This window comes from Hyperolius riggenbachi, chromosome 6 (assembly GCF_040937935.1).
Source record: "Hyperolius riggenbachi isolate aHypRig1 chromosome 6, aHypRig1.pri, whole genome shotgun sequence".
Lineage (NCBI taxonomy): Eukaryota > Metazoa > Chordata > Amphibia > Anura > Hyperoliidae > Hyperolius > Hyperolius riggenbachi.
In genome coordinates, this window is record NC_090651.1 from 5,670,488 (window position 1) to 5,683,573 (window position 13,086).

The 13,086-nt window shown below is 45.4% G+C and overlaps 1 protein-coding gene across 1 annotated transcript in view; it reads right to left on the reverse strand.

The window, feature by feature from the left end:
* Window positions 1-1,962: 1,962 nt before the first annotated feature.
* Window positions 1,963-13,086, reverse strand: part of PEX14 (peroxisomal biogenesis factor 14) — a 218,625-nt gene continuing 207,501 nt past the window's right edge. Inside the window, exons 7-9 of the mRNA XM_068238785.1 lie at window positions 10,729-10,826; window positions 9,043-9,134; window positions 1,963-5,184 (exon numbers count right to left, since the gene is read on the reverse strand). Of these exons, the coding sequence (XP_068094886.1) occupies window positions 4,758-5,184; window positions 9,043-9,134; window positions 10,729-10,826 (617 nt within the window). The 3' untranslated portion in view covers window positions 1,963-4,757. The remainder of the gene's footprint in view (window positions 5,185-9,042; window positions 9,135-10,728; window positions 10,827-13,086) is intronic.

The following is a 13,086-nucleotide window of genomic DNA, read 5'->3' on the forward strand; positions in this document are numbered from 1 at the left end:
GTTGTTCTCACAATAACTGGCCACAGAAATACTCAGTATACTGGGGTATAACTGTATAGTCTTCACCGCTGGGAATAGGAGGCACGGATCTGCGCAGCTCTGATCATGTGCGTAGCCTGGGAGTTCTAATTGATGACGATTTAAACTTCAGAACTCAAATCTCTGCTGTGGTGAAATCATCCTATTCTCATCTGAAGAACATCGCAAAAATCAAGCACCTCATCCCCCCAGAAGATCTGCCAACCTTAGTCCACGCCTTCATCACATCCCGACTGGACTACTGCAATGCTCTCTACACTGGCCTTCCAAAAAAGGACTTGTACCGCCTACAGCTGATACAGAATACTGCTGCCAGACTGCTAACCAACCCCGTCACTGCCACATAACGCCAGTCCTGCACTCCCTTCACTGGCTACCTATAGAATGGAGGGTCCTATTCAAGATCGGCTTACTGACATTTAAATCCCTGAATAATCTAGGCCCTGGATACATGAAAGATATGTTACAGCTGCGAAGCAATCCCCGCATTCTCAGATCCACAGGTTCTAATAATCTAGTCATACCCAGAGTCCACTTGGAAACTTTTGGTCCCAGAGCCTTCTGTCATGCCGCCCCTACGTTTTGGAACTCCTTACCTCAACAGATCAGGACAGCTCCATCCCTGGACGTGTTTAAATCCAGACTGAAAACCCACCTGTTCAGTTTGGCATTTGCAGAAATATAACTTTTGTTGTGTGGATACTTCATCCTACTACCAATTACTGAATCTGAGAGAGCCTAAGCGCTTTGAGTCCTATGGGAGAAAAGCGCTATAGAAATGTTATTGTATTATACCTATGGGTATTAGAACAATAAGGGGCACTCCGAGTATGGAAAAAAAAAAGAATAAATCTGTACCACCTACATCCCTGTAAGCTCCTTATTCAGGAAACTCAGACTGGCGACAAGACTTCACCGGAGCACCATATAAAGTGCATTCTGCAGCTTAGCGGAGATAGAACATGACAGCCATCTTCAACTTAAAGGGTTCCTCCTTTCGCTCTACAAACCTGATTCTTTGCAACAACAAAAGAAACTGCAGAATTATGTGAAGAAATGAAAGACAAGTCGCTGGTTAAATAGTGTAACTCATTTTATTACAATTATATACATTTATAGTTTAATTTTCTCTTCACTTGAAATCTATACATTAGCACTGATGATCACACTGATTGAATGAGATTTGGAGGGTTGTGGTGCTGCACTCATGCAATGTGGAATAACCGTGACTTTATTTCGGCCTCCTCTGTCCTCAAAGTACTTAAAGTGCAAACAATGTGATTTAATAAGCAAATATTTGCTCCTTAGAAACTCATCGATATGATTCATAACATCTGGATAAGCTTGGTTATTGCTCACACAATTTGGTTTTGGATCAGGCTAAGGCAGAGATGTAAGAGGCCAGCATTAGGTAGCACCACCTGACAAAAACAAGTGTAGGTAATTCAAGTTCAGGAAGCTTCCCATTGGTCATTCTGAACTAGGATTCAAAATACATTAAAGGAATACTGTAGTGGGGTCGGGGGAAAATGAGTTGAACTTACCCGGGGCTTCTAATGGTCCTCCGCAGGCATCCTGTGCCCGCCCAGCCACTCCCCGATGCTCCGGCCCCGCCTCCGGTTCACTTCTGGAATTTCAGACTTTAAAGTCGTAAAACCACTGCGCCTGCGTTGCCGCGTCCTCGCTCCCACTGACGTCACCAGGAGTGTATAGCACAAGCCCAGTATGGTCTGTGCCTGCGCAGTACGCTCCTGGTGATGTCAGCGTGAGCAAGGACGCGGCAACGCAGGCGCAGTGGTTTTCCGTCTTTAAAGTCAGAAATTCCAGAAGCGAACCGGAGGCGGGGCCGGAGCATCGGTGAGCAGCTGCGCAGGCACAGGATGTCTGTGGGGGACCATTAGAAGCCCTGGGTAAGTTCAACTCATTTTCCCCCGACCCCCTACAGTGGTCCTTTAAGGGAACAACTATACATAGTCGTGTAATTTCAGTTATGTGTTTGCAGGAGCCATCCCAAACTGCATGTTTACAAAAATGTAAGCTGGGTCTCCAACTCTAGGAAGCCCTGAAAGATCTGATCTCAGAAGAACACATGGTTTTCAACAAGCCCAGGGCAAATCGTTCAACAGGACAACCACTTATCACAACTGAAGCCATATAGTAAAAGGAATTGTGGGAGAGTTGGTAAGTCCCAAGGTGATCACCACACCCTAGAGAGGACTACTCAACATAGTTCTAATCACAGTGCAAGTCCAGCCTCTGTACATCCATGCTGGTGGAAATCAAAAGCATGGTGTCCTTCCTGCATCACTAATTGTTGAAAGTGTGATGGCATTAGGCCACAAAGGACAGGTCTTGATATCAGAACTTTATTGGGATGAGATTAAATGTACTTTTTGATGAAGTTTGAGGAGCAAACCTATAACTGTCCTTCCTTGCACAAGTCCAGTTATCCTTATAGCATACTGAGAACATTTTTGTCTTTGGTATATGAAAATGCTGATTATAAATTATAGGAAGTCTCACGTTTTATGGTTTGCATCTACTCTGTTCCTACATGTGAAAAAATATTTAGAACAAGAACATCTTTCTAGGTCCCATCTTCATCTTTCTTGCGATTAAGGAACAGGCTGTAATTCCATGTGGATAACATATTTCATGTCAATTTAGAGTCTTCTGCTGGAACTGGAAAGTGAAGACCTGTTTTGAACACCACCTTAGAGATATAACAGTTAGGATGGAGTTTACCAACCATTTTTATTTTCTTATTCTGGGTCAGAGATTTCCCTATCATTTATCCGAAGCACAAGGTGGACATTGCTGAAAGATGTTCTTGGGTGAAGACAAAAGGCTTGAGATGAAGGAATATTCCTCCTCAGCAGTGGCCACCATGGCTGATCACTGGAATGGGAAGTTCTCTCACAATAAGACTACCTCTCTCAACCTATCTAAATCATGTTTTTTTTCCCCAAGTGCTTCTCTGTCCCTCATGAGATTAAATTGTAGGAAAGATACCACAGATTCTGCTAAATTGGAATATATTTACGCTTCATAGGAAGCAAATTTGTTCTTCAAAAGTCGCTGAGGAAACTGATGACATTTGGAATATTCCCCAAAGTGTCTCTAGCCATTTGATTTACTACCTCTTCAGGAAGCAGACCGATCTCCATAAATGCTTGATTGACAGCTCCAGACACAAAGCAATGAGCGAGTTCTAGCTTGGACAGTCGCTTCACTACTGACAGACTGGGCAGTTTCTGACAGTAAGAAAGGGTCCATCAATACTTGCAAGGCTTCAGGGGAGAACAAGCTCCTTAAAGATTCTTGTAAACTCACAGCATGACATCAAGTCGTCAGGCCAGACAATCCCACTAATCATGATTGTTGAAAGAAAGTACCAGCAAAGTAACGGAGAGTCTAAAAAATAACTGCAGAAAATGATAAAACTGGTGGATACTTCAAAATGGTGCCTCATGGAGTCCTTAAAGTGAATTTTAGGTGGCGTGTCTAACAATACACCAATGGTAAGGCTATATAATAGGCAACTTTACCGCCTAGTCAGCACTGTAAAAAGAGGGTCTTTAGCTTCGGCAGGTCCCTAAGCCTTCAATAGTCAAGTCTCACTTGACTGCTGTTTGGCTTCTGAATTGAAGGAGATCTTGTGTATGACCGTTCAGAAGTGTAGCAGCTAACGGACTCCTAAGCTCGATAAGGCCGAATATTGGAGTGATTATGCTGCTTAGTATGCATCTCTATCACCAGTGTCTCCTTATAAAGGACACTTTAAGGTTTACTATAAGAAGCAGCACTATAACATAAAGACAAAAGTGAGGACAATTTGAAACTTCAAGATCAACATTGCCATCTGCTTGGAAAAGACTTTGGAGTCTATCCACCTAACATGACCAGAAACGGCCCTGATACACTGGGGACTGAACTCTCAAAGGTGCTGGAAGAGTCACTGAAAAAGTCTTGGTTCAAATGTATTTTTGTAACTCGAACATCATTTACATGGGGGCACAAGGGGGCAAGACAGAGAGAAACCAGGAGGCTCATATCCCAGACAGGGGAAATGTATGTGGAAACCTGGAGAGAAAACCGCTACCATTACCTGCAAGGAGCAAATGTTATTTACAGCAAGAGAAAATACAACTTGCTACTACAGAACGTTAGGGCAAACTATGTTAGTTTATAAGCCTTTATTTGCTCATTAGATTGTAGTTCGCAACAGGTGGAACTCTTCCAAGAGTTTTGTGTCTACACTGCTTCATTGTGCGCTCAACGCGTAAGGGGTAAATCTGCAATTTAAAATCGGATAATCAGTAAGAATTTTCTTTTATCATTTCTATTTCTTGAAGGGGGATGGGAAAAGCACACGCTTCCTGTAATTGAGGATATAGAGAGCATCCTGCCCTCTCCTCACACTTCCTTGCATATGGGCAGACCGCTGACAGAGAACTACGAGGGAACTAGATCTACCGAGGAAAGTGAGAGTGAATAGAACTCTGTTCTTTACACAGATGGAGAGATCACTGTGCAGACACAATGAGAAGATAGCTGAAAGGACAGCAACACTGCAGAGCACTAGATAATCGTTCCCATCCTACAGATCTGCCTTCTAGAACTGCATATAGAACTGTACCACGATAGACCACACTGTTCCTTGGTGGATGAACCCCAGAAGACCTCAAGAAAAGGGAAGGTGTTGGTGGGAGATGCAATCAGTCCCTTTCATTGCTGGCTCCTTCTGGCCTTCGCAACTTTTCCACCGGCTCATTGATTTGTCCATCTCCACCTCGACGGTCTTCAGTCTGGACCCCCATGCAGTCTTCTTCATCAGCCTGTCCAACGTCCTCTTCATCTTCCTCATCCTCCTCTTCCCCTTGGACTTCCATGCGCACCTGGGTCTGGACATCAATCTCGGGAACCTCTTCTCTGGTGGTGGAGAGGTGGTGGGAGTTGACCATGGCTCCCTCAGGGCTGTGGTTCTCCTTGATGGGAGAAGAGGAACCAGACTCATTGCTGACAGGCGATATGTCGCTGCTGCTGTTGTGGTTTAGCGTTGACTGGTTTGGTAAACTAGGAGGTTTGACAGGGATCTGCCAAGCTGGAATTTTAGGAGCAGATGGTGTTGGTGGGAATTGTCTCCTAAAAATGGAAATAGCAAAATGTCAAAACATATTCCTATAATGATCCAGGAGCTCTAGAAATGTCTCAAAACAAGTCAAACTGCCTCAGTATTCTCAGTGGGACTCCTTCTGTGTAAATAGGAACTTTATCCTGACTTTGAATTCACATTACTTTGTCTCCTTCTGAACTCGTCTCTTCTTCTGAGTGGAGTTTTTTCCCTCTTGCTACAATTATTTGAGATCTGACATTTCAGGAGAAATTAGTGAAATAAGAGAGAAATTAGAAGAGGGGCAAGGATAGGATGAAAAGAGCGGGACAAGAGGGAAGGGCAGGTAGTAAAAAAAGGGCAGATAGTAGAGGGAAAAGGTGGGAAGAAGAGGGGAAGGGCAAGGCAGAGGAAGGAGTGGAAGGGAGTGTAGAAGTGGGTAAAGGAGGAAAGGGAAGGGTGGGTATAGAAGGAAAGGGTGGGAACTGCGATGGGAGAAGGGTAAGGGAGTGTAGAAGAGGGGAAGGGGGTAAAGGAGGGATGGGAAGGAAGGGATGGGTGGGAAGGGCAGAGGGAGGAGGGGAAGGGACTATAGAAGAGGGGTAGAGAAGGAAAGGGTGGAGGTAGAAGGGGAAGGGTGGGTAGAGGAGGGAAGGGCAGGATGGGAAGGGCAGGGAGAGGAAGAGGAAAGGTGGGTAGAGGAGATAAGGGCAAAGAGAGGAGGGAAAGGACAGGGAGGTGAAGGGTGAGGAGAGTAGGAAAGGGCAGGGAGAGGAAAGGAAGGGTGGGCAGAGGCGGGAAGAGATGAGGGAGGAGGGGAAGGGACTGCAGAAGAGGGCAAGAGGGGTGGAGGAGGAAAGGGCGGAGGGGAAGGGTGGGTAGAGGAGGAAAGGGCAGAGTGAGGAGGGAAAGGACAGGGAGGGGAAGGGTGAGTAGAGTAGGAAAGGGCAGGCAGAGGAAAGGAAGGGCGGGAAGAGGAGTGAAGGGTAGAGAGAAGAGGAGAAGGGGCCATAGACTTGATTGCTTTACTTAACTGACCAGGACAGTTAGGTGAGCAGGACAACACTAACACATATGTCTGACTGATGAGGGCCTTATGCTGGGCATACACGGATGGATTCCTTCTTATCAATCGAGCCGCTGATGGCTCGATTGCTAATTTCCGACGTGTCCGATACCCTGCCGTCTCGATTCTGCGCTCGATCCCCGCGGGGCAGACAATGGGACAAAAACGAGCGGAAGATAAGAAGCGCCTGCGGGGACGAGCGGGAATCGATCTGGGGGGACGCGCCGGAACCGAACCAGCGGGTCGATCCGGTGCATAATCTACTCAGTGTATGCCCAGCATTAGTCTCCAACAGCAAGCCAACCAATGCTAGTCGAAAGTGGAATCTGTAATGATGGGCGGGACCATAGCATTATCATTGGGGCCAATCACTGCACTCCTTCAGTAGCAGGGAGTGCAGTGACAGGCCCCAATGATGGAGCCGTCTAGATAAACTAACCATCGATCTTACAGCTCTGCTGCTGAATGTCTACACAGACAGGACTCATCTGTAGCTAGACGTTTGTGCCTTGACTTGGGAGGATGAAGGACACAGTTTACCCATCTGATTCCAGTCTAAAAACATTGTACTCCAAACAAAGAAGGGAGTGAAACTGAGTGCCCACATTTCCCAACACTGGGATTGCATCGTCTAGGGAAGGAAGCGTCACGAGGCTGTAACATTACAGAATTATAAACCGATGGGGACTTCTCTACCAGTGTTTCTGCAACTACATGACCCAGCATGCCTCGTAAGTCATCTACAGCTGGGGTGAAGAGAATGGGAGTGATTGTTCAGCACTGGAGGCCGGTTATCTGCTAGATCTGGTGCTGGAGTTACTGTGCCAGCCATGGTCATAAAGAAAATTAATTTGGCTGATAATGTGATATCAATTATAACATTCCGGTGAGTTATAGGCTGCGTTGGGCCACGGTGTCAAATAGGCTGCCGAGATTAAAGCATGCAAAAATAATTAATGCCGCTCCCTGGACAGCAATCGCGGACTCTGGACATTCAGCCACGGAGGTCGTAATATACAGGATGTGCTACTATACCGGGGTCTGCTGGCTGAAGATTGTGAGCTCCTCTGAGGACAGTCAGTGACATGACTATGCACTCTGTAATGTGCTGCAGAAGATGTCAGTGCTATATAAATACATAATAATAATATGGTAGGACATTAGACTATGACTATGGTAGGATTAGAGTGTGAGCTCCTCTGAGGACAGTCAGTGACATGACTATGTACTCTGTAATGTGCTGCAGGAGATGTCACTGCTATATAAATACATAATAATAATATGGTAGGACATTAGACTATGACTATGATAGGATTAGAGTGTGAGCTCCTCTGAGGACAGTCAGTGACATGACTATGTACTCTGTACAGTGCTGCAGAAGATGTCAGTGCTATATAAATACATAATAATACTAATAATAATATGGAAGGACAATAGACTATGACTATGGTAGGATTAGAGTGTGAGCTCCTCTGAGGACAGTCAGTGACATGGCTATGTACTCTGTAATGTGCTGCAGAAGACGTCAGTGCTATATAAATACATATTTAATAATATGGTAGGACATTACACTATGACTATGCTAGGATTAGATAGTGAGCTCCTCTGAGGACAGTCAGTGACATGACTATGTACTCTGTAATGTGCTGCAGAAGATGTCAGTGCCATATAAATACATAATAATAATATGGTAGGATATTAGACTATGACTATGGTAGGGATTAGATTGTGAGCTCCTCTGAGGACAGTCAGTGACATGGCTATGTACTCTGTACAGTGCTGCAGAAGATGTCAGTGGTATATAAATACATAATAATAATAATAATAATATGGTAGGACATTAGACTATGACTACGGTAGCATTAGACTGTGAGCTCCTCTGAGGACAGTCAGTGACATGACTATGTACTCTGTAATGTGCTGCAGAAGATGCCAGTGCTATATAAATACATAATAATAATATGGGAGGACATTAGACGATGACTATGGTAGGATTAGAGTGTGAGCTCCTCTGAGGACAGTCAGTGATATGACTATGTACTCTGTAATGTGCTGAAGGAGATGTCAGTGCTGTATAAATACATAATAATAATATGGTAGGACATTAGTCATATGACTATGGTAGGATTAGAGTGTGAGCTCCTCTGAGGACAGTCAGTGACATGACTATGTACTCTGTAATGTGCTGAAGGAGATGTCAGTGCTATATAAATACATAATAATAATATGGTAGGACATTAGGCTATGACTATGGTAGGATTAGAGTGTGAGCTCCTCTGAGGACAGTCAGTGACATGACTATGTACTCTGTAATGTGCTGCAGAAGATGTCAGTGCTATATAAATACATAATAATAATATGGTAGGACATTAGGCTATGACTATGGTAGGATTAGAGTGTGAGCTCCTCTGAGGACAGTCAGTGACATGACTATGTACTCTCCAATATAATAATAATAATATGACTTAATAAAAATTAGCGATAGTAAATGAGATGCTAATAATGTCAGGTTGATACAAAGGTTATGGTAATTTTATTAAGCTTAAAATTGGACAAATCAGATGCAGCAGCGGTTGGCCTTTTGCCAAGCAACACACATTTGCATTAAATGTGCATCAGCTTGAAACAATTAGCATTGACCAACCCTTATGATAATTGTCCATAAAAAGGTATTGTTGTAGAATAGAATATGTGACTGTGACTGTCTTATAGGAACGGCGGCAGAGCTGATGGGGTGACACTCAGAGACTCCGCCTCCTTGTAATAAACACACAGGTCTCCGCCCCTACGCTGCAGCGGGTGGACTTGTCCGTATATCGCATACCTGTTCAGTAACAGCCCCTTCAGAGAGTAGATTTCAGACTTCAGCTCCTGGATGTGCTGCGATTCCAGAATGGTGTTTGATGAATTGGAGGCCTGCGGTGCACAGAAAGAAACATCACAGTAATGGGGAAGGACTTTCTTTAGCGGAGAGAAGCGAAAGGGACGTGAACACTGCCACCTTTATTCCAACCTTAATATCGGATACACTTGTCTGACAGCATTCCTATATGTTGGTGGTGGGGGCTGTATTTATATTATATAGGTCTTACACAGTGTTCTGCATGTACTCCTGATGAATCCCTGAGACAAGGACGAAACACGTTGGATGGTTGGAAGTCTAACCATATGAGCTCTTGTATACTGACCAGATAGGGAATCAGTTTCTTGTACCTTTAATATTAGATACTGTTTTAGGCGTTATAGCTCCCCGCCCTTCTTTAGGGGACTGGCTGTATGGGAGCCCATTATCAAAATATCTATCTGTATTATATATTGGTTAGCCTGGAGATATTGTTGGCGTTAGTTCCTCAGTAGACTGGTTTCACTTTAATAATTTTATAAACCGGTTTTTACAAAATGTAAGAAAAAAAGTTTGTAGAAGTTTAACGGAATGTACAGAATGTTACACATTAATAGCAGGAGGAGAAGAAACAACAAGCAAGAAAACAATAATGTATTGATCTTTAGTCACTCCCTTCACCCACAAATATCCCCCTCCCAGAGTAGGAAACAAAAGACGTGATTGCCTACCTATGGGGTGGGGATAGTCTAGTTTTCTGTGGCATTTTTCCTCTTATTCTGCCATAGAATGAATTGTCTTCTAAAGGCAGATTATTGATATTCAGGACTAGAGGATGTTCTCCTCTCCAATAATCTACTCATGCCAATTACCCATTCATAAAGTGACGGCTGCATTCACTATTTATCATGTTTGCATTTTGTTGCAACCAAAAGTCCAATATCAATATTTTTGTTTTGTTTTTTAAAAGGTTCCAAGTAAGCGTTAAAATGGTGTACTGCCTCCAGCCCACAACTGGGAGAGTTGGGGCGGGTGCAAAACTTCTCTGCTTCTGTCCAGAAGGTCAAAATCACCGGACAGGTCCACCATACGTGTTTATAATTGCCCGCGTCCTCCTGACATCGCCAAAAAAGAGTGACTGGTGCTCAGATTTTGTTTATAGATTATTCCCAAGTGGAACTGGGCAGATGGAGACTGAATGTATCTCTCCATAAAGGGGGTCCTTACATTCTACTCTAGCTAGGAGAGCATAAAGACAAGATCGTTTTAGATCTGTTTCCGCTTTTTGTATGTTGATAGTTTATCAGCTCATGATTACGCTCCAGCACGGATAAAAAGCTTGATGGGGCTGAGAATACTTTGTATTCCTACCAGATTTGCCAGTAGTCTGATTTAATGAGTTTACGAATATTCATGATAGTTTTATATCTTCATTATTCTGGTTAGCTGTGAACCAAACTTTGGATTTTGTAAGAAGTTGACACATCCAGCAGTGGAGAGATTGTATCAGAAGAATGTTCAGATCTGATAAGCTCCAAGGAAACTCCCAAGCTCGGAGTAATAAAGGGGAGCAGAGAACATTGGAGAAGAGCCTGAACAGTATTAGAATTCCATGTAAACTAGGGTACATTTCTGAAGAAGATCGGAGGACTGCTGGGCGTCACTTACCTTGGCAGCAACCAGCTCTTGGGTCAGTTCCTGGATCTTCTGCTGATGCTGTAGAAGTAGTTCTTGTACCGAAGCCAGCGTGTTCTGGAGCTGGGTTACTGCAAGACAAAATGGCACATGGAGCACAAAATGGCCGACAACCAAGCCAAGCATCTCGTCCCAGGCATGTGCTCTTCATTATGGGAATGCATTTCCTCAACTTTTCCATCCACACAAAACCCTTAATTCATATTAGAATATTGTTTAATGAGTTTAGGGAGGGAGGTAAGGAGGGCATGGCCAGGGAGCGAGGTATTCGGGCCATGACCAGGGTGTGTGGTGAGGGGACATGGTCCGGGTGGGAGGTGGAACTAAAATCAGAACATTTTAGCTGGCGGTACCGAGTGGTACAAATGAACGGCGTTAGAGAAAAGGAGATGGGATTCTCTGCAATAATCTTCATTGCGTTAGTGGAGCATGCTGGGTGTTGTAGTTCCTCTAAAGAAAACCCGTAGTAGACTGTAAATAGCAGTAACTTAGATAGTAACTGTGAAATGAGCCCCCAGGAGAACACCCTTCCCCCTGGAACCTTTGCCACAGTAAGCAGTGTGTGACGGAGCATGCTGGGCTTTGTAGTCCCCAGTTGGCAATCAGCAGTGTGTGTGACGGAGCATGCTGGGCTTTGTAGTCCCCGGTTGGCAATCAGCAGTGCGTGTGACGGAGCATGCTGGGCTTTGTAGTCCCCGGTTGGTAGACACCAGTCCATGCAGAGGTAACGCTCCTCGTCATTTCTCCGCTGGGCCCGGGATTTATGTTCTCCCATCTAATCTCTCCCCTCCCCGCTCATCTGTGGGATTTGCAATGTATCACTGTGGCGGAGGGCTGACTGGATTGAGAAGTATAGCCGTGTGTGTCCCTTATCCCAGAAAACCATTTGTCAAGCTGTTTATCTGCTAGTATCTCCTGGCCGGCCTCCGCTCTATCCATCGATCCCGAGCTGTCATCACATGACAGAGGAAGATACAAGCAGGACTGCGATACGGGGACAGAGAATGGCGGGAACCCCTCAGTCTTACACAAGAGCACACAAGTCCCTCACAACCGTACAGCAATCACCTCAGAGAACACACACACAACACACCCTCCGCCATGACAGAGGAAGATACAAGCAGGACTGCGGATAAGGGACAGAACATGGCGGGAACCCGTCAGTCTTACACAAAAGCACACGAGTCCCTCACAACCGAGCAGAAATTACCTCAGGGAACACACCCTCCATGACAGAGGAAGATACAGGAAGAGGCAGCGATAAGGGGACAGAAAATGGCAGGAACCCCTCAGTCTTACACAAGAGCACACAAAATCCTCACAACCGAGCAGCAATCACCTCAGGGAACACACACAACACACCCTCCGCCATGACAGAGGAAGACACAAGCAGGACTGCGGATAAGGGGACAGAGAATGGCGGGAACCCCTCAGTCTTACACAAGAACACAGGAGTCCCTCAAAACCGAGCAGCGATCACCTCAGAGAACACACACAACACACCCTCCGCCATGACAGAAACCAGCAGGACTGCAATAAGGGGACAGAGAATGGCGGGAACCCCTCAGTCTTACACAAGAACACAGGAGTCCCTCAAAACCGAGCAGCGATCACCTCAGAGAACACACACAACACACCCTCCGCCATGACAGAAACAAGCAGGACTGCAATAAGGGGACAGAGAATGGCGGGAACCTCTCAATCTTACACAAGAACACAGGAGTCCCTCACAACCGTGCAGCAATCACCTCAGGGAACATACATACAACACACCCTCCGCCATGACAGTGGAACAAGCAGTAAGGGGACAGAGAATGGCGGGAAACCCCTCAGTCTTACGCAACAGCACATGAGTCCCTCACAACCGAGCAGAAATTACCTCAGAGAACACACATAACACACCCTCCACCATGACAGAGAAAGATACAGGAAGAGGCAGCGATAAGGGGACAGAAAATGGCAGGAACCCCTCAGTCTTACGCAAGAGCACACGAGTTCCTCACAACCGTGCAGCAATCACCTCAGGGAACAAACACAACACACCCTCCGCCATGACAGAGGAAGACACAAACAGGGCTGCGGATAAGGGGACAGAGAATGGCGGGAACACCTCAGTCTTACACAAGAACACAGGAGTCCCTCACAACCGAGCAGCAATCACCTCAGAGAACACACACAACACACCCTCCGCCATGACAGAGGAAGACACAAGCAGGACTGCAATAAGGGGACAGAGAATGGCGGGAACCCCTCAGTCTTACACAAGAGCACACAAGTCCCTCACAACCGAGCAGCAATCACCTCAGAGCTAACACACAACACACCCTCCGC